We start from the raw sequence: 21071 nt of genomic DNA, 5'->3' as shown, positions 1-21071 counted from the left end.
AAGCGTAGTCAATTTAAAAACAAGATGTTTTCTTCTACCATTCTAAAAAAAAATGACCAGAGATGAGAATTGAATTTTAGATATTAAAAAACTCAGCCTATACTAAGGACGGCAAAGATCCGAAAGCCTGATTATACAAAAACTGAAACTATTTTCTGTGATATGGAAACAAACTCCAAAAGATAAATGACCCTGGGAGAATGAATGCGTTAATTACTTCTATAATACATGCACAGCTGGACGTTAAAAATGTAGGACACTTTTTCCATTAAAACAAAACAGATCACAAATTGACACAACATTCCCAGGTCTTCCCAGGTCATTCTGAGTCTTTGTCTCAAATAGACTGACTTTTCATGTCATTGGGAAGAAAATAGAAAACAAATCTTTGTGTTTTGAGTGATTTGAAGGCTGATCTGTCAGCTGTCACAAATTATCTTGGAAATCTGACAAATAAAGAATATTGTTTTCATTATTTCATTTTATTGCTCAGTAATTGAGGCTAAATGAGTACAAAGATTTACACATTTGATTTTGTCTAGATTCCAGGTTTGTTCTAATAATTACTTCATTTCATATACTTCCATAAACTTTATATCCAATATTGTGAACCCTTTCATTTATTTTAATGATTTTCTTTTCTTCGGAGTACAGTTATAGACTCACTGGCCATATTATTAGATACATATTAATAGTACCAGATAGGACCTGTGTTTTGCCTTTTAACTGTTTCTTTCTTCCATGTCATAGATTCAACAAGATGCCAGAAATATATATGTATTTTTAATACACTGAAATAACTGTATTTTTTTACTACACATCTACAATGTGGAAATATGAGACTCAACTTCTACTCCTGTATCCAATCTACTTTGAGGTTCAGTGCTGTGTGTATTCAGTGATAGATGTACCTAATAAAGTTACCATCACAATGTTTAACAGATCAAATAAAGCATTTTGTAATATCTGTTTTTATTATTTATAAAACAAAACATAAACTGTGATTGATTTAGTTTATTTTTCTCTCACCAAGAGCTGGATCAGGGACAGTGTTCTTGAAAAGCTGAAAGTATTTTAAGTTAATGACATAAATAATAAAGCAATGTTGGGACAATAAATGTTCCATTCTCCAGCTCCCACATGATAAAAAAAAATAACAACAAAAAAAGCCTTTGTAGGTGAAACCAGACAAATTTCTCATGCTTCAGGACACAGACACCCACTGGTCAGATGAAAATGATTAGTCAGGACTACTTCAAGGTCAGACTCATGTAATTTACATATACTATTTTCCACACATTGGCAAAACTAATCAATGTTCAAACATTTAATCTCCTCATGCAATCAGGTCTGCTGAGCAAAGAAGACAAGTGTAACAGTGACTGACTGACTGACTCACTTAGGGGGTTTTGAGAGGCTACATCCACCCACACTTTTGAATACATCTTCTGCATGGGGAATCGGATGCAAAAAACCTGACAGATATGGAGCAATAGATGAATAACTAAAACCTCCACTGAACTGGGTGCCAGGCAACAGATGCTTATAACTGCCTCAGATTAGGTTCGAGATTGTCGCCGGCTCCTGCCAGGACTCTGATGCTATATTTACAGCTCCCTCTTTCCATTCTTCTCTCTGATCATGTCTGTGCCACTAAGGTTTGCCACATCCACACTGTCTGGCTTCAGTGATGGAGTGCCAGGTGTGAAATAGAGATGAAATATTCATTTGGCACACCACTTAAGCAGAGAATAATACCGCACAAGTAAGACAGATTGAAGTTTTGTAGTTGACTCATTCATTATTTAGACCAGGGTCCCAGATGTTTGGGGTTAACTGACTGTTGCAAATCTGGGAGAACCTTTTTTTTATGTGTGCTCATGATGGAACCTGGAACTATCACAGCTGATGAAATGATATCCCACAGGAAAGATTTTCTTTATGATTTAAGCAGTGTTTTTTTTGTTTTTTTTCCCCAACCTTAGATATCCTTTTATAGAATTCCCTGACGTGCTGAGCTTGGTGTGGCAATGTTATGATATTCTCTTTTGAACTGGATTCAGACACTCACTGAAACCCAGGACAGCTTTGTGAAAAAGAAAAGCTGTGGACTTCACAGTCAGAGATAATGTTAAAAGAGTTGAAAAAGAGCCGGGAGAAGTTTTGAGTGAACAAAAGTAATAGAAAACCTTAAGATAAACCATAGTAACAAACAGTCTATAGGTTTTTCTTCCCAGGAGGATTTGTAGAACTGTAGGAGTTTATGTGAAAAATGTTTCCCCCTTACAAATTCCTTCTGGGTTTTTTCTTTGTTGTCCTAAATGTTTCAGTTAATCAAAAATACTGTGACTGTCACACACAGTTGAAGACTTTTATTTATCTTTTACGAGTTTGTGTGTTTAGCTTTATGGTTGTTAAATAAGACAGAAATAACAAAACAACTACATTTGAGGATTTATATATCAATATATTAATATTTGTAAAAACTGAAATTTGTGTTACCTTTGCCAACAGTTTTTGATAATGGAACATATAACTTTTTAAATTATGAAAGTGAGAAATGTTAGAAACTTTACCTTGCGTGTAAACAAGGCAGACAGAAAGTTGTGGGCATAATAAGCTATCAATCTGCTTTGCTCATAGTAACCATGCTATAAAATGACTTATCCAGCTGTTACAATCTGCCTATTCAAAAGCTAATTAAATGGTATGACATATACTACAAGGTTCAAGTAAACAGATCACCAATACAAAAATCTGCTTTATGACAAACCTGTGTTTTTATGATTGTAGAAGCAGAATTCAACCACATCTCAAAGAGGGACATCAAAACTGCACTATTGAAGCAAATTATACTTTCATATCACTTCTTACAAAACCAATTTTCAGTTCTAAGAGATAGCCCTGCCATTTCCATTTTCCACACGGCCTTCCTATCTCAATTATAAAGTCCAAAATGAAGAAAAATCATTCTTGGTTCACATTTAAGCCACAAGCTTTAACAACTATTTCAAAGTGAACTAAACGGAAAACCTTGTTCAAACAGGTTCACAGTGGAACCTGTCTGAAAGGGAGACAAGGACATGGGCCGGTGAATGTAAGGACACTGATTCTCCACAGCAGCCAGTCAGCAGGCTGAGCGGAGCTGCTTAATTGAGGAGCCTGAAATAGAGACTCTTATTAGTGCTGAAGAAGCGGCAAGCAGCAGCAGCCTATCAGGAGGGACAATCCTCTGACTTTGCTCTCTGTACACCCTCAAGATGAAAGAGAGGGTGAGAAAGGAGGGCAAAATAATCAAAAATCACAGAGGCCTCTCTGTGTAAGGGTACAATTTAGTAATAAAACGGCAAAGCTAAAATGCAACTGAGATTTCCTCTTACGTCATTGTACCATGCTATTAAACCGTGCTTTAAAAACTGGGTTTGTGGTCCAGGAAGACATTTTGACAGCAGTGCATGAATCCAGCTTTTGTCCCTCACTATCACTATATTTATTGTGTGTGTGCTGACAAAGTAACTGTCAGCTATTGTACCAGCTAACTTATGTGAGCATTGCACTCTACTGGTAGTTGTTATGTATTACAGAAAGAATACTGCAGGCAATTGACACAATACAGTGTATTTTTATAGATGAAACACCTAGAAACACATGTGTGTTGTCCTTGATAACTGCTTATGTTGCTACTCAGATATTGGAAATGTCTTTAAAAAAGTTGTTTTACAGAAATTAGGACTAATTTCTTTGTTTAAGATTCCTTAAGACAGAAGACAGAGGTTTATTTAACAGGTTTGTTACATTTCTAACACTTTGTTGATATTATGAAACATTTCCAACACAATCTCTTAAACTTTATTGGCTGCTGCCAGTATAATTTTTTTATTCTGATATGTTCAACGGGGGTGACATGCAATAATGTACAACCAAAATTCCAGTAATGCTTGAATGGAAAAAAAATGGGGAAAAATGCAGTTTATGGTATTGTAATGCTAATGTCAGTTAGTTAACAACAACTAACAATTCTAGGTTTTGGGGGGTCATAGGAACACCTTCAAGTAAGGTATTAATGTAATTTTCAGATCTAAGATTTATCTTCAGAGAAAACTGAAAGCAGCATATTTTATACGAGTTTAGCTGGAATGAGCCCTCAAATGAAAACCTTCCCTGGGCTTCATACACCCTAGTCCATCCCTGGCTCAAATCTTAAAAATAAGGAGTTTATATTTTTCTTTAAAGTGTTTTTGTGTTGCTCAGCACATTTGGTTGTCTATTTCTGCATATACGCCCCAGAATCACACCCAATGCTGATTACAATAGTAGGGGAAAATCTTTCTTTAGCATGATCTAAAAAGATCAGTTTCATTTTGAAAACTTTTATTAGGGAGTTTTAACTTTTTTTCATATAATGCTATGCTTCTACAGATTTTGGTATAATCTTTAAAAACCTTTTACTCATTAGACTGAGAGCACATTTGGGTTAAAACTGTTTTGAGCATGCAAAATAAAAACCAAATAACTACTGACATTAGTGAACACAGACATGAGACCTAGGCGACGTTATGTTATCTGCTATACTACAACAACAGACATCGACCATTAATTTACAATTGTGGACCATTGTTATGGAAATTATTTGGAATGCGGGACCTAAAGTCTCCTCTCTATAACATTCTGGCTTCCAGTAAAGCTTTTCTTCAGTCTTTAAAACCGTTTGCGAGTCTCTGGGAGACCCTTTAAGAGGCTGGTACTGCAACCTAAGAAAATCCAAACAAAGAAATCCGACCAAAACTCGAACAGGCGGAATTTATTCCGCTCCTCCTATTTTCCCATTACTACATTTTTCATTGGCCAGATCTCGTGGCCGCTGCTTTCCTATTGGTTGGTTAAGCTGCTCTTCTAGAAGTCACTTGGCCTTCCAGTGTTCCGCTGCGTCGGGATCGGGGGACGCAAATCAAGGGAAACAAATCGTCTGACAGAAGAAAAGTTCATGCTGGAGTTTAGAAACGGCCTTAAAAGACACATGAAGGTAAGAAGTGAAAATGACAAGTGGTTTCTGTTGACTATATGAAGAAAACCTTCGACTTTTGATCGCGCTGGTTGTTTCACATGAGAGTAGAAAGAAAAGATTCACTCGAGCCTACTGGCCAAATCGTTTGACCAAAAAAAGTATTAAGAAGTTTCTCTTCTTTGAAACATTTTTTCCCCTTATGAGCCTAGTTTTTACCTCATCAGTCAGATTGCCTGTTGATCTCAGTGGATGCGCTCAAAGATTTTACTTTGCAGCGACTCCAGTTGTTAAACAATCCTTAATTAACTGAGAAGGAGCCACATTTATTTTATTTATCGTTTTTATTTTACGAGTAAAGCTGCGTTGAATTAGGTAGAAAGCCGAGTAAGGCAAGCTTGCGGCCGGTATAAAAATTGGGTTGGCTAATAAATCCAATTTAGTATCCAGACATGCTGGTGAGGGAAAAGGAAACACAGCAGACCTCTCCGGCTCTGCTTCCCCTCAGCTGAACCCCCCTCACCCCCATCTCACGGCTGCATGGTCTGAGGTATTTGTGCAGATGCTGTTTTTTCTTCTTCTTCTGTCTGTTTTTTTTTTTCTTTTTCAGAAAAGTCTCTTGAAAAATAAGAAGAGATATTTTTGTGCACAAATGAACACTTTGCTATCTTGATTATTCTTAAAGAAAAAATGTGAGTGCACTCCAGATTGCTTAATGTATTGGCAGGAAGGCTTTTCCTGCCATTCAGCCTGAGCTTAAGAGCTTATAACCTCTTCTGAGACTAAAAAGGGGAATAGTTAATGGGCTTTGATTGGATTAGGAGAAAGGATTTTCTTTCTTTGCCCTTATATTTTACAATCACCAGCAGCTACACTCAAACCCAGAGTCTGCTTGGTCTTCACATATGTATTTCACAGTGAAAGCTGCTTCATGTTTTATAAAGATATTTACGGCTTTACAGGTAATGCAAATGGGCTGTTGTCGTCCGAAGTGAAGCTTTGGAGGACATGTAGAAGTATTTGTGTTTCCCATGCCATCATGTTAGTATATGTCATGGTTAACTGCTCCTCTCTCAGGGAAACAGTTGTGATGCGTTTAAAAGTGACGCCAAGCACGATGGCGCATGCAGGCCTTGGCAAGCCCAGACACTTCTCACAAAACGTGCACAACACAGACTTCTCACAGTGATTATGGAGGCCTATGAAATTAGCAAGCAGGCCTGTAAAGCAAAACCTAAAGGAGGGCATGTATATGCTGGAGTTTAATTAGCGTTTTACACTGGTGGTTTAGCCACAGAGTGCTGCTGCAAAGGAGGACTAAAAATTTCTCAAGCAGATGCTGCTTGTGGTTTTTCTTCTTCTAGCTTCTGCTCACTGCTTAGCAGAAAATGCACTGGATACAGTTAGTTAAGGCACCTTGCAAAAGTATTCATAACCTGTGGACCTTTTTGCTTGTTGTGGTGTTTCAAACACAAGCTTTATTGTATTTTTTGATTATGTTGTGGAGCAGAAAGCGCATATTTGGATATAATTTTTATGTAAAAGGAAAACAACACATTTGTTTCTTTGTATTCAACCCATAGCTCTTTGCTCTGCTACCCATAAATGAAACAAGACCTGTAGTAACCCCAAGGAGCTGCAGGGATCCACTGCTCAGGTGGACAACTATTGTAGAAGAAAAGCTAAATCCACTCCTTAAAGAAAGTTATGAGAAATTAATTTTAGAGCTGACCATAAAGGGAAAGCAGCAAAAACGTAGAAGGATGTGCTCTAGTGGGAACGATGGATTGTTTTGTCCTATATTTAAAATCATACCATCCCAGTATGGGAGTGGTTTGATTTTACTTTTCTTAAAAAGGTTCATTGGGAACAGATGATGTGTGCAGAGTTGATGGGATGATGGACAAAGCTAAATTAAGGGTGATCCTGTAAGAAAACCTGTTGGAGGCTACTAAAGACTTGCTACTGGTTCATGGGTTCATCTCCAAGTAGAACAACAACTATAAGCACAGAGTCAGAGCTGGAATGGGATGCTTTAGATTTAAGTTCATGTGTTATAATGAGCCAGTCAGTTTACAGACCTAAATGCTAATGCAAACCTTCAAACTTGATATTCACAGTAGGTCTCCATTCAAGTTGGCTACACTCTATTTCACAGAGCACTAGGCAAATAGTTTGACTTCTATATGAGTAAAACTGGGACTGACTTACTCCAAACCTCCAGCTGTTAAATCTAGCAAAAGGTGGTTCTATAAAGTATTGACTTAGTTAGGCTACAAACAAAAACACATCATGAATTTTATTCTGTCATTCTCCCTCCACTTGACCCTTATGTACTATTTTCTGTTGGTTTACCATATAAATGTAAATAAAATATGCTTGAATTTTTGATTGCAATGCAAAGGTGAACATCTTCAGAGTATAAATCCTTTAGTAAGGGACAGTGCTAAGAGGAGATCATTTTGAATACATTTTGACTTTAAGTTCATCATGGCTTCTTTTCTCATAAACTTGTGCTAAAACGCAACCTCTCCTTTTAGACACCATAAAACTCAGTTATGGTTTGCACAGATTGCTCAAAGCAGAATCCTATTGCATTCATGGATCACAGCCTTTAAGCAAACTGGGGGATTTTTCAGATGCTTCAGCCACTTAAATGGTATTTCTGTGATTCAAACAGCAGTGGATGTGTGTTATTAAGTAGTCAGTCAGTCAGTGGGGTGGAGATCTAACCCACACGATGAGTCTCATAAGAAAATGATGTGTAGTGTAGTAACATGGACAGCTTTGATCTCGTTTCAAAGCGAGGCCCGCATGTTTTTACTTGGGCAGAGTGCGGCTGGATGCTGGAGATGTAGACACCGCGGGGCTTGTCAACAGAACCAACACAGCTGGGAGATTAAAGCACAGAGACTCTACAAAGGGGCTACTTCTCTTCTCCAACTCTAAAATAACTGTCACAGCACCCATTAGGGTTTGGACTCTTGGCAAAACAAGAAGATATTTTAAAGTTCTGTGACTTCATCAGTTCGATGACTTTTGGACCTGAATGGGTAAATGAAAGTGGAGAAGCTTGAATCTGATTTGTCTGCAACCAGTACCGGTTGCAGATAGAGCAGATTCTGCTTGTGGTGTTTTCATTTGGCAAAGCTTAATTTAAGTCTTCCTCTAAAGTAAGCCTACAATATCAAGGTTTTGTTCCTCATTTATTAAATAAAATCTTCCTTGCTCCACTTTGGAAAATTACTTCATTCGAAGATAATAACCACATGTCCACTGAAGGCTCATAAATAACTGGAAGAGATTATATGTCTGCCTCGATGTCTGATTTCTGGGAAGTGAAAAACACGGGGCTTAATATAAAGAAAAAAAAACTACATACCTGGAAAATTGTTGTACAGTCACAATGAGAAAACTGATGAGAAAGGATTATGAGCTTTTCTGTGTTTCCTGTTTTAGACTTGTTTAATATTTTTGCTCAACTAAAGATATGCCTGGTCTAGATCGTTTTGTTCTGTCTTTTGTCTCAACAGACCAAAGTGAACATGGAGAGCCTGAGCAAGCCGGAGTTGCTGATGCTCTTTAGCATCCTGGAAGGAGAGCTGCAGGCTCGGGACGTTGTCATTGAAGCTCTAAAGGTAACAATAATCAAATAGTAAAATCCTTCACAGCTCGTAATGGCCATTCCCTTTAAATAATGCCTCATTATGATAATCTCACGCTGTCACCTAATTAAGTGCCCTGGATGTGGACACTAAGCATATTGACTAAGCATTCTTTGGAATTTTTTTAGACAAGCCTTTACAGAATACACACAGTTTCCTCAACCATGACAGAGAGTAAACAGACTTTTTGGCAAAGTGAAATCTTGAAAGCTTGTGTCCTGCAGTGAGGGGATTGAGTGGCTCTGTAAAAGCCCTGGGGTAGCTTTTTACGTCTGGCGGTCTGACTCCAGTTTTCTTCCTTGAGGTAAGGGGTCTCTGTAAATTACCATGAGTGATCACCTCCACCTGCTAGTTGCCGCCATCTCCGACATGATAGGAGTTGCATTGTCCAGGTTTGTAGTCCTCCGTGTCAATTGCGGACAAAGGAGGTGATTGAAGGATTTGCTGGGGAGTGAAAATCATTGTTCCACGTAAGAGGATTTGGACAACCATTAATGAGTGTCAAATTGGCAAAAAGTTATTGTCTGAAAAACTCAAAACCCGAATCTTGGCTTGTGTTTGCCATAACAGAAAAGTGACAGCAAGTGCTGTCATTTCCTGAAGCGGGTAAAAAATGTAACTCCTATAACCGTCACGATAAACTGTTGCATATGTTGATTACGCAACAGCTTTGAAAAAGGTGAGATCTGCACTTAGGAAACAAGTAAACAATGCCGGAGTCTTACTTCTCGTCATTAACATCCAGGTTTTGCAGCCGTTAGAGCAGAGAAAGAGCTGCCGAGTGTTTTGTGCGTTTGTGTCTGCACTGCATTCCTTCATTTCCCCGGTGATCTGACCATCTAAGGCAAGAGAAGTTGTGTCTCAGTAGGTGCCTGATGACTTGATGTGAGCGAGGGTCAGAATGAATAAATAAACACTGGACTTAAGTGAAGCTCTAAGGAAATACTTTTTGATAAGTATTCATTTACTAAGCTGTTGAAATACAGATGCAATGAATGGACAAAAAAAAAAAAACGTTTTTCATGAGTCGTATCAGTTGCACAACTCATTTGTTGAGCTTTGTAGAGTTGTAGATGTTTTATCAGCCTAAACTGATGGATGGAGTCCTACCTTATATTCAAAGTAGAGGATGTAGGGGAGGGGAAAGGAATTTACTTTGGGTTATATTTGGTTTTATCTTAACACGAAAAAAAGATAATCATCAGTTAAACGTTATTCAGTGACACAAATGTTCTCTGAGATGATTAAGCACTGAACCATACAGGTAGTGTGTGTTTTAGTAGTCACTTGCTTGAGAAACTGTACATACATTTATATGAAGTGTAGAAATACTGTAGTAATTTCATAAAGTATCACTTCAGACGTGTGCTATTAATTTATCAGAATATATGAAATTTTGAAAGCTCCTGAAGTTGTACGTTTCCAATTTCAAACTAAAAATCCAGTATTGGTACCATCAGCTGCAATCAGCCTGTGACTCTATGCAAGAAACACAGAATAGCGGCCTTCAGCTTGTCTTCATTGTTTGTTCTGGTGTCTCTTATCTTCCTTGTTCCTAACTTCATTGATCCTCAGTTTTTTGGCCAGTGTCCTAGTGGAAAATGAAATCATCTCCATAAAGCATGTGAAACACGAATTTCTCTGCAATTTACTGGTACGTGGCTGCTCAGGCTTTGGTCTTAGTAAAACACAGAGGATCAACATCAGCAGATTACATGGATCCCCAAATCATTACTGACCGTGGAACCTACACACTGAACTGCAAGCAACCTTGATTCTGCATTCTTTCTCCAAACTACGAGACTTTTATTTCCCATTGAAAAGCAAAATGTAGAGTAAACAAAGGAAGAAACAGCTGATCCTGAGACTGCAGTCCATTTGTGAATTATCACAATGTTTTCTAACCAGAGGCTCTCACTGCTACTTGTGCACCATCTTTTCACCAAACATTTTTACACTCAACTCTCCGATGATTTTCTTTGATGTAGCACTCTGTGAACAACCAGCTTCTTACCTGTGTGGCTTACTCTACTCAAAGTGTATCAGTGACTGTCAGCTTTAGGGCAAAGTCAATGATGTTTCACATGATTGTGCAGCCCACAACATGTCGTTTCTATATTTAACATGTTTTCTAAATTGTCTTCTGTCATATTCTATTTTTTTATTAAACTAAATTTTTGGATTTCATCATCTTCAATCCATAAATCATCATAATGAACAGAATTAAAGGCTGGAAGTACATTCCTCAGAAATGTCTCCAATGTGGGACAACAAAAGGCATGTCCTTTCTATTCTATGCCACTGTAAAAAATGTACTTTTCTGATTTACATTTAAAAATAAATACATTTTTCAGTGGTAGTCTATTTTACTAAGATTTCCAAAAAGTAGCAATGATTTTGATCATCATTTCAGTTTTTAGCAACATCCTCAAGTTGAAATTTCTATTTTTGTATATTAAATGATAATTGAGAATAAGATAAAATATCATTGAAAAGCATTGCATTTATCTTCTTGTAGGCTTATCAAAAGATGTGAACACACCAAACGACTGTATGAGAAGTCAGTTCAGACATTCTCATGAGTCATTGTGGATGTGTCATATCCCTGTCAGTATCATATGAGAAATATTTAAAATAAACATAAATCGGTTTGGAAGTAACACAGTGTAGGATAGACTTATTTTAGTAAACTTGTCATCAAACTTTGTTGAGCGTGTTTTCGTTTAAAGCCCTTTTCTCTATCTGGGTAAAAAGATAAAACCCTCAAGTTTTTATCTACACATTATTATCATTGCTTTTCCCTGTGGTGAAATGTAGGATATGAGATATGAACCTATATCAGTTTTGCCTTTCTGCTTTTTTTGTAGCTTTTTTTCTTTTTACGGTTCTCTAAATTTAATTGCGCAGAGCTATCAATGGCATTCTAACTATCTGCTGTGTTCCCCCCCCACCCCCTGTGACTCACTTCTACAGCTGCTATACAAAGTGTGGCTTTCAAGAGGAAGGAAGTGTTTGGCAATGCTTATATTTGGCACTCAAAACTCTGTGGTGATCTAGCAGTCACTTTGGTTTTGGGAAAAAATAAAAAATAACTCTTTAGGTCCAAATGGGACTCAAAAATGAAAATGAGCCTTTAATTAACCGTCAAATTCTCATGGTGTGGTTGACTGCAGTTTCCAAGCAGAGCTACTTCAAATAGCTTTGCTGTCTGTTTTGCTGAAAAGCCAGTGTTGAAGTAGAAATACGAATTGCGTGTCTAGGTCTGAGATTCATCAGCTGATTATATTGAGTGTCATCAATGAGGAAATTAATTGCCTTTTTTTTATCTGCAGTTGCTACTAGAGAGCAGTTTGGCCTTTCTCCTGCAGAGAATACGAAATACAAACACTGGCATGATGGACGGTTTATCAGCCTGAAAAAAAAAACAGCTACTGCAATATCTTGGACTGTAGACTAAAAATGCATCTTGGTCAGCCTCTCTTTTTGTTTTACACAGATCTTGTTCCCACCGTTGCACATCTGAAGGATTCCAGGCATGTGTCAGCAAAAGATAAGCTGGAAACGCTACAGCTGCGGCTTGCCATATACAGACACGCCGATGTTGCCAAGAACTGAAGCCAACAAACAAAGCATGAATAATGAGGCTAGACTGTGATGCAGAACTGAAAGCGTATGGGTGTTTTACTGTATGATGTAATCAAATTATAATCGTGAGTGCTAAGTGTTAGGTGGCATTGGGGAAAGTCTCCTGAAATCAGTGGGGTTTTTTTGGGAGGGGGGCGGGGGGGGGGTTATGCCTGAGCACCACTTTCTGAAAGTGGAAGATTAGTGTGAAGAAAATGCAGCATTTCTTTTCTGCATAGCTATGTAGGCACTGAAGGAGAACTGAGAAGGGTGACAGGAGAAGCATAGTAGGGGTTTGCAAAGATATTTCAAAAATAGTTAGCTCTAACTGTAAAGTGACACATCAGACAGTCACTGCCAGGAAAAGGGAGTAGCCTGTTGCCAGGTTACTTGACTTTAAGAATAACAATCCTGTATTAAACTTTCATCAGTGACACTGAACCATTTGTAGCTTTTTTTTAAATTATTTTTTATTTTTTTGTACAAGTCAACATTTGCATTTGCAGAGTCCTGCTCTGAATGGCACGTAATCTAGTTACTGAGGTTCTGAGTGGTCATGTGGCTTTCTTTAATGCTCACATGTGAGAGGCATTTTTGAATACTCCTGGGTGCAGTGTGTTTTCCTGCTTCACCCCTCTCTGCCGTTTGATCCGCCTTCGCACCATCCTTGACAGACCAGTTCAAATAACGGCAGCAAAGCCTCGGGGCCGTGCCCTGCTTGTGCTGAATGAGCCAATACCGATGATGGAGGAAATGACAAGCCTAAACCTTCTGATCTGTCTTAAACTTTGGTTCTATGTCAGCGCTAATTCATCATCCCTCCCTGCACTTCCCATTAATCAGCTGAGCTCGCACAGCTTCACTGAGTTTCTGGTAGTTCATTTTATTCTGATTTGACTGGACCTTTTAAGTTTCAAAGCAACAGTCAAAAAGCAGGTTTTTGGCTCAAGTTTACATCTCATTTGATTTATGGAAAGATATGTTCAAAACCCTTAAAGGCGGGACGTTATGTAAAATAGAATTTTCTTTAGCTTTTTATCAGGTTATAATGCAACTTCCTCATTAAAAAGATATTTAGAGTGTTGCTTTGGTTATGTTCAAACATGTTTGAGGAATCCTTGAATTTCCCATGGCAGCCATACAGGGTTACCTTAAGTGCTTGCTTTCACTAAAGTGCTGCCTACTAGCCAAACGCTGCAGTCTCCAAGTTGAACTTCTCAACCTTCTCCTCTAAGCTCCTTCAGACTAGCGGCAGCAGCAATTAGCAAACACCTGGTGGAACTGGCATCGGCTGAGCTTGTCATACAAACCACTTCTCAGTCACAATGCGCACTCTTGTTCTATAATGACCCATCCAGATACATTTTTTTTTGTGTAATTTTAATTCCTCACCAACTCCTGGCATCAAAAAGGCATTTCAGCTGATGAATTGCAGTGGAGTCTAGAGGATTGTGTAAAATGAGTCCACCATAAAAGAGTAAGAGAAAAAAGTAGGTTGGTGGGTAAAAACCCCCAAAAAGCATTCAGTTAAAGAACTGAAAGGGTAAATATTGCAACGCAAAGATATGTCTAAATTATTCTTGACTTCAGGTTAATTTCTAATGTCAGTCTGGTATCTTTCTTTTAGAACTCTGCGATTCCCTCGGCCAAGCAGGATATAGTGTTTTCTCTAATCTCCTAATCCTGCTTTGTTGAAATCTCACCAAGATATAGCTCTTCTGCTGGCCTAAACCATCTTTCTCTTCTCACTCACACGCCAGCCCCCCCTTTTCACAGCGGACCTAAAGGCATCTGCTGAACTTGAAAAGTCTCGCCGCCATTATCTCTTTTTTTGTCATGAGTTAAACAGACAGCAGGTCTGCCTTGGACAAAGGCCAGTCCGGAGCAGCTGTCCTGCTAAAGATAGACAGACACACACCATCTGTTGCTCCTTCCTCCACTCAGCACCATTTCTCTTGCGTTTTTGAAGTGTTTCCTCTCTCTGTTCCTCTTCCATTATCTGATGCTTTAGATGTGTTAAGTCATTTGAGATGGTGATCATGCTGTGCAGAATGCAAGATTTTAGTTCCTGTTTTAATGAAGGCAACAGCAGGTTTTGTTAACTTGAAGTGAAAACTTTTTTTTTTATTATTATCAAATAAAATTCACTTGGAAGAGGTTAATAGGTATGTCATGCAGTTTTGCAGTCTGAAGATTTTGATTTCACTTAGTAGCTCCTCAGACACTTTCAGTGTTATACATAATGTCAGCACTGAACAGATTCATAAAGTTTTGTGAATTCTTATTCTAAGACAACTACCTTGACTTAATAGGTGTTGATAAACCTTTGCTGAACACAGATTAGATATCAGTGACAGAATTTGCTAAAACTCTCTCTGAGATGAGTTAATTGAAATTTCCCAACACTGTGAAAACAACTTGATTAAGGTACTTGCAGGTAATAAATGCATTAAAAGCTTGAGTTTTTAATGCATTCTCATGCTAAATGCAAATGCAGATTTGATTCTAACATAGCACATACTAATAAGCACTTGGCGTCTCTCTGTGCTGACATATTTTGATGACATTTAAGTTATGAATCATGCATGAAATAGCCACCTATACTTATGCATATTAGTATAGATTACACCAAACGCAAATAACATTACATCATAAAACACTATTTGAAATTATTGAGCTATTTGTGTTATGGAGGCTCCATGAAAAATACACCATCTAAAGAAAACTTGTAAAAATTTTAGTGAAGCAGTAATGGGAGGGCGGGAGGGAACTGCCATGCTGGTTGAATTTTGGGAAAAGCACAGATGTTTTACACAAGGAAGAATTTTCTCCCAGCAGCTATTAGACTTTCTATCACTGAACCTAATAAGTTGCTTAAATACCTGCTTTATATTCTTGTGAATATCCTATTATTGCATAAAACACAATATGCCTACCCTTTTCTTTTAATTATCTTTTTCATTTGTAAATTTCTTAGAATCTACATAGGCTTTTTTCCCTGACTATAGTTTAGATTTTTATCACGATATCACAGTTTGTCTTTGTAATTCATAATCTTTTCAGTGAGGGGCTAATTTATAATTAAATTAAGTGTCTAAATTGTGCTCAAAATCAAGCAGATGCTTTTTGAAAAGCAGAATAAAACCTTATAATTACTAAACATTCTAACAGATGCCTGTTGGAATGGATAAGATTGCGAGCACACAGACAACACCCAGCAATAACTACACGCATCAACAATATAAAAGTGTTTCTTTTCCTATTTGGATTTAATTACAGGCTGGTTTAGTATGCTTGTAAAACACCATGTAATAATTTTACAGTCACATGCACCACAATTAGAATGACTCATTTAAAATGGTTAATTGTTCCACCATTTTTATTTATTCATTTTTTTTTTTTACAATTTTCAGCATCACTTTTGAATGTAGAAACATCATTCTGATGTGATTCCGCCTGACAGATGTTCTTCAAAGCTTTGGGGGAACCGTCTACATGTCCAGGAGTTCTCTGTTAATTTAAACAATAAAAACATAAAACATTTTTCCAAACAGTGTGGCTGCAGAGAAGACAACATCGACCTGTCACAGAAATAGGGGCACATTACTCCCATTTCCTGGACTTTAAAGGCATTTTTTTGTGTGTGTAAATATTTAGTGCCATCTGCTTTGTGAATCCTGTGCAGAGATTAAGTAAAGTGTGAGCAAAACATCTGCTAAAAAAGGAGGAGATTGCAACGCTTTGTGAATTCCCTCCTGCATGTGTTTTAAAGTTTACATACACAGTTTAACTCTTCCTTCTGGGCCTGAGATACAAGAGCCTAAGAGTAGAATCACACAGCATGACCCACTTACTAAATCTCTGTAAATAAAAGTCTTGACTCCTCATTTTCTCTTCTCCTCAGGCCCAATGTAAAGAGCTGTTTATCCAGGAACGCTATGGTAGGTACAACCTCAGTGACCCCTTCCACGCCTTGCAGAGAGACAGCGAAATTGCTGGGGGCCCAAACAAGGAACCTGGTCGCTCTTCCCCCACCTCCAACCCTCTGGTGGTTCTCAAACTGGTGGTGAGCCACTGCAGGAAGATGCAAGAGAAGATGCTGGTCCAGCTGGCTGCAGCTGAAAGCAGGCACAGGAGGGTGAGCCCCAATACTTAGTACTTTAAGAGATTCAAACCAAGCAACTGACGGAAAAACTAAAACAAATATATCACTGGTGCTTATTTCTATTTCTAAAAAAAATCTGTGTGAAAGCAGTGTAGTGCTTATGTGTGATGTGATAATGGATTTTTTTTTTTTCCCCACTCAAAGAAAAATATTGACGGACCCGTTCATTTAGCTGCGACATTTTCACATCTGTTAAATTAAATCTCACTTCCATCACAGTCTGTTGGGTTTTTAGGAACATGATTAAATACACATTTATGTTTTCAGCGCACACACACATTAAAAAGGTGTTCATAACGGGCTGGGTGAAACGGAATAAAATACTCATTTTGGATTCAAGACCTAGCTTGAGTAAAAGGCAGATATTTTTGTTTAGTATCTGGGGCACTCGCACTTCATAATGTATGCGGCGTTTTGAAACAAAATCAATTTTACTTTTTGATGCAGTCAACCAAACTCGCTGGCAGGCATGGGCTAAAATGCTAAAACTTTCTGTCAAACCTTTGCTTTTATCCCTTTACTGCCTGAATTTATTTACAGCGGTATACAAAACATTATTCGTCTGTTTAACACCAAACTGATTATAAACTAAGTAGAGATTGTTCATTTGTATATCATACACATTAACAATTCCTACTCATTTTAAGTAGGAAAATGAGTAAAATTAGATGTAATAGTGTATGACGCCAATCATAAGATGGCAGCACAGGGTTTCCAATACAATCCTGGGTTCAGGTGAACAATGCATTAACAGATACCAGTGGTTTATATACGTCACCTCAGCTTCATGATGGTTTGTGGGGAATTTGTGGCACTAATGTACCAGGTATTAATGAGATGTCAGAGAGACACAGATGGAGTGACCAGAAATAGCTCAGGCCATGTGGAGCATGTAGGAGAGCTGCGTCCCTACATGTTGCTGTGAACTTCCTACCAGCCAGTTGACAAATTCAGATGTAAATGTTTCCAGCTGTAAAAAAAAAGGAACTATGTGGCATTCCTTTCAAAGTTCTGCTATTTCAAACCAAATGTTTACTAGTTTACTGACATGTCTGTTAAGCAGGCTAGCTACCTCAGGAGATAGCCTAATTAACCAGTGAAACCTAACTGAAGGTTTATAATTTTGTGTAATAAAACATGCTCAGACTTTTTATTTTAGCAAATATTTACTCTCAGTTTAAAGTTACCCCTGGTATCCAAATAAAAAAATAACATTCTTTATATCTTTAATATTAATAAATGGGTTAATTAGCAGTTGTAAAAATAATTGTGCTGTCCCATATTTAACGAAAGTAATTAGTTTATTTTGAAGTTTTTTTGAGAGCGTTTACAACAACAGGTGTTCTGTTTGAGTGATGCTGTTTAACTCTGAGGTATTTACTTAAAGGCGTCAAACCTTGAGAATATGAAATTACCCCATAAGAGGGATCAGCAACCTTTACAATCCAAAGAGCCGTTTTTGCCCTCAGTCCAGCTTCGTAAAACTCGTTTCAAGCCACAAATGTTACCTGAACTTTGAAGAAAGATAACTCATAATTTCTGATGAGTTTCTACAGTAGAACATTTGTGTCAATATTACTCAGTTATTCTGTAATAAAATAAAATGTAAAAAATCTGCAAAAAACTTGCATTCCTTTTATCCCTATTTAAAAAGATTAGTCTATAATGTATCACTTGTATCCAAAGTTATTAAGAGCCACTGTGGAAGGTACAACGAGTCATTCTGCAACTCTGGAGACCCAAGATGTAGATGCCTGGTTCAGGATGACTTCTTGTTCTATTTTGTGTTTGCTTTAGGTTATTGCAGACCTGGAGGAGGAAAAGAGGAGGCATGCTGAAGACACAGCAGAGGGAGATGATGTCACCTACATCCTGGAAAAGGAGAGGGAGCGCTTACAACAACAGGTGCTTTGTTTCAAAGACATTTGCCTCAGCCAGAAACTGAATGACTGACTGAATTTTTTAAAATATGAGCTGTATTGCAGACAGGAAACATAATGTCTCCCAACTAATAACGGTTTCTTGATGGCACGTCTTGTCTTTGCTCGCAGCTGGAATTTGAGCGGAGTCAGGTCCGCCTTCTGGAAAAGGAGCAGAGATGGATTACTGAGCAGCTCGAAGAAGAACGGGCTCAGCACAAGCAGCTCTCCTGTGCTCTGGCCAAAGAATGCAAGTGGGCGAGCGCCAGGGCTCTGGAGGAGGGTCACCGCCTGACGGAGCTGAACCGCAAACTTGACAAGGTCCTAACATTTTGAATCCAAATACCTCATCCTTTTGTTTCTATTATTAACAGTTGGCTTTATACATTTAGGAAAAAGATGCCTGTCAGACTCTGCGAAAGGAGCTGGAGGAGGAAAGGATGCGAGCCCTGAGGATGGAGGCGAGGGTGGAGGAGCAGCTGGCTGAGTTCGACACGGAGCGGGAACAGCTTCGCTCGCGGCTGAAGAAGGAAGAAGCTCATTGCTCCGATCTACAACAACAGGTGTGAACACTTTGACGAACTGCACCGTGCGCTGGTGCACTTTCATTAAATTACTTCATCTCATTCAATGAATTTCATTTATGGTAAGGTTGAAGAGCTGAAGACTAAGCTGGAAGAAGTGCAAGGAGTCTTTGCCTCTTCAAATCAGGCAACAGGAGGAGATCGAGTTAGAAAGGTTCCTGCAGGGAGCTCATCAGTGGACTGCATTAAGGTTGAGGACATTGAAGAAGACCACGCATCTGAACAGCCAAAGCCCCGATCCTACTGTCCAGGGGAGGCCAATGGGCTTCATATGTCAAGCATACATTCAGAGAAGATGTCCTGTCAGAATGGAAATGAGACGCAAACATCGCTTTCTCACTCCGGTGCAGCGTTTCCTTCTCAGTCTCGTTCCTCGCCCTGCACTTCGCCTGTTCTTGCCAAATGCACCACAGGCAGCGTGAGCCAGGGAGGATACCAGTCTCCGTATCAGGCTGGGATCAACCAGCGTTTCCATGCTGCGTGGCACAAGTTCCAGGGTTCCTTTGAGCCGGATTCACAGGTCCAGCCTGCTCAACCTGTCCCCTTGCTCTCACCAAAAGAGCTCTCCCCTGTGACCAGCAGCTCATCTCCTGAGGCCAGCCCAGTCAAGCAGATGGCGCGGAGCACAGTCACTCAGGTTCTGTCTCGGTTTACCTCCGTCCAGCAGAGCGGGTCGATGAAACAGGGCACACCAAATAACTCTCCGTTTGGTACAGACTACCGTAGCCTTGCAGCACCCCTGTCTCCTGCCACTGGGAGGGCCACAGGGGCAGTTCCACAGGGGGTCCGATCACCAACCATCTCCAGGGTGGAAAGGGGAAACCCCCCGCCTATTCCTCCGAAGAAACCCGGTCTGGCCCAGGCTCCTCTCTCTCCAGCAGCCGTTCCAAAATCTGGCAACCACTTCTCAGAGAGCGCCCTGTCGGGTAGCTGTGGCCTCAGCTCAACCCAGGAGGGCGTCAAAGAACTCGACATGGTGGTCTCATCAAATTAACACATTGTTCAGCCTTCAGATACTTAATTGCGGGATCATCTAATGGTTATAACTGAGACATACACAAGTCAGGTTTTATAGCGGTTCTTTAGCAAAAATCCCCCTCATAATGTTATATGTATTTATTAGATGTATTTTAAACATCAACAGAGGCACTATTTTAGGTGGCAATAAAGAGCTAAAGTCTAAAATCTAAAAAAATTTAAAAAAAGAACATCCACACTGAGCTCTCATTCGATCCCTGTATCTGAGTCTGAAGTGTTTTGCTGGTTAATAAAAAAAAATAAATAAAAAAAAATCATCATTGAATATTACAAGTTTTACAGAAGTTATGTGCTACCAAGTCTTATTTTATTGTACACTTTATTGTACAAGTATTAAAAGTTATGAATGTTTCAGAATCTATTAATCACACATGACGTCTACATTGATTCTTTGATATTCTCTTTGCGTAGCAATGTTTATTGTTTATCAAAGAGAATGATTACATGCAGTTACTGTTGGAAGAGATTTTAAAGTTGAATGTTATGCCTTTGTCGTTAACAGAATCCTGCGTTACTTAACTATTAACCTTTGCTATAATTAGTACCAGGGTTCTTCTGCCATGTTGGTTATTTCTGCCTTTATCACATGCTTTACATGCTGGATGAAAAGTGACATATTTAATAAACTACTCTCAAAGTTAAAGTGTCTTTGTTGTAATTGACAACTTTATAAGGTTTGTGTATATTTCATAAAACAAAAGTCTGATGTGTTAAACCATTATGGCCTCTTTTGTATAGAGTTTATAAGTACTTTAATTCTTTACCTGGACAGTAGATTTGTGATGGACTGATGATTGGTCCACTGGGTCTGTCCTTATGACAGCTGGAACAGACCCTGAATCTGGAAGTCAGGAAACATTGAACAGGACAAAATGGGTAATAAAAATAAATTAATGTGTTATTTTGGTCCATTTCTACTTTTAAAGTGGAGCAAGTTCCTTATCTCTTTAATGACTACCAGCAATAGTTGCAAAGTTGCACTGTCCTTGAAATTCCGCCAGAGGCCACTGTTTCATATGTTTTTGTTCGGTTGACTTTTTTCATCATAATGCAACACTATTCCTTTAGTTTTCT

At 38.6% G+C, this 21071-nt stretch overlaps 1 protein-coding gene across 1 annotated transcript; it reads left to right on the top strand.

Annotated features, from left to right (window-relative positions):
* Window positions 1-4867: 4867 nt before the first annotated feature.
* Window positions 4868-20640, top strand: LOC103464375 (CTTNBP2 N-terminal-like protein). The gene is made up of 7 exons (XM_008408425.3): window positions 4868-5023; window positions 8536-8640; window positions 16196-16429; window positions 18254-18361; window positions 18508-18696; window positions 18768-18938; window positions 19027-20640. The coding sequence occupies exons 1-7, from the start codon at window positions 4985-4987 to the stop codon at window positions 19951-19953; spliced, it is 1773 nt and encodes a 590-aa protein (XP_008406647.2). The 5' UTR covers window positions 4868-4984; the 3' UTR covers window positions 19954-20640.
* Window positions 20641-21071: the final 431 nt, after the last annotated feature.

This window comes from Poecilia reticulata, chromosome 5, assembly GCF_904066995.2.
Source record: "Poecilia reticulata chromosome 5, P_reticulata-male-v2, whole genome shotgun sequence".
Lineage (NCBI taxonomy): Eukaryota > Metazoa > Chordata > Actinopteri > Cyprinodontiformes > Poeciliidae > Poecilia > Poecilia reticulata.
The sequence above is the reverse complement of the archived record's forward strand: the minus strand, read 5'-3'. Positions and strand labels throughout refer to the sequence as shown.

What these genes read in the sequence shown, in the direction of transcription:
- LOC103464375 (XM_008408425.3), top strand. Translation starts at nt 4,985, where the DNA reads ATGCTGGAGTTTAGAAACGGCCTTAAAAGACACATGAAG. An exon ending in CTGAAAGCAGGCACAGGAGG is followed by an intron (nt 16,430 to 18,253) that starts GTGAGCCCCAAT and finishes TGTTTGCTTTAG; the next exon opens with GTTATTGCAGACCTGGAGGA. An exon ending in GCTCCGATCTACAACAACAG is followed by an intron (nt 18,939 to 19,026) that starts GTGTGAACACTT and finishes ATTTATGGTAAG; the next exon opens with GTTGAAGAGCTGAAGACTAA.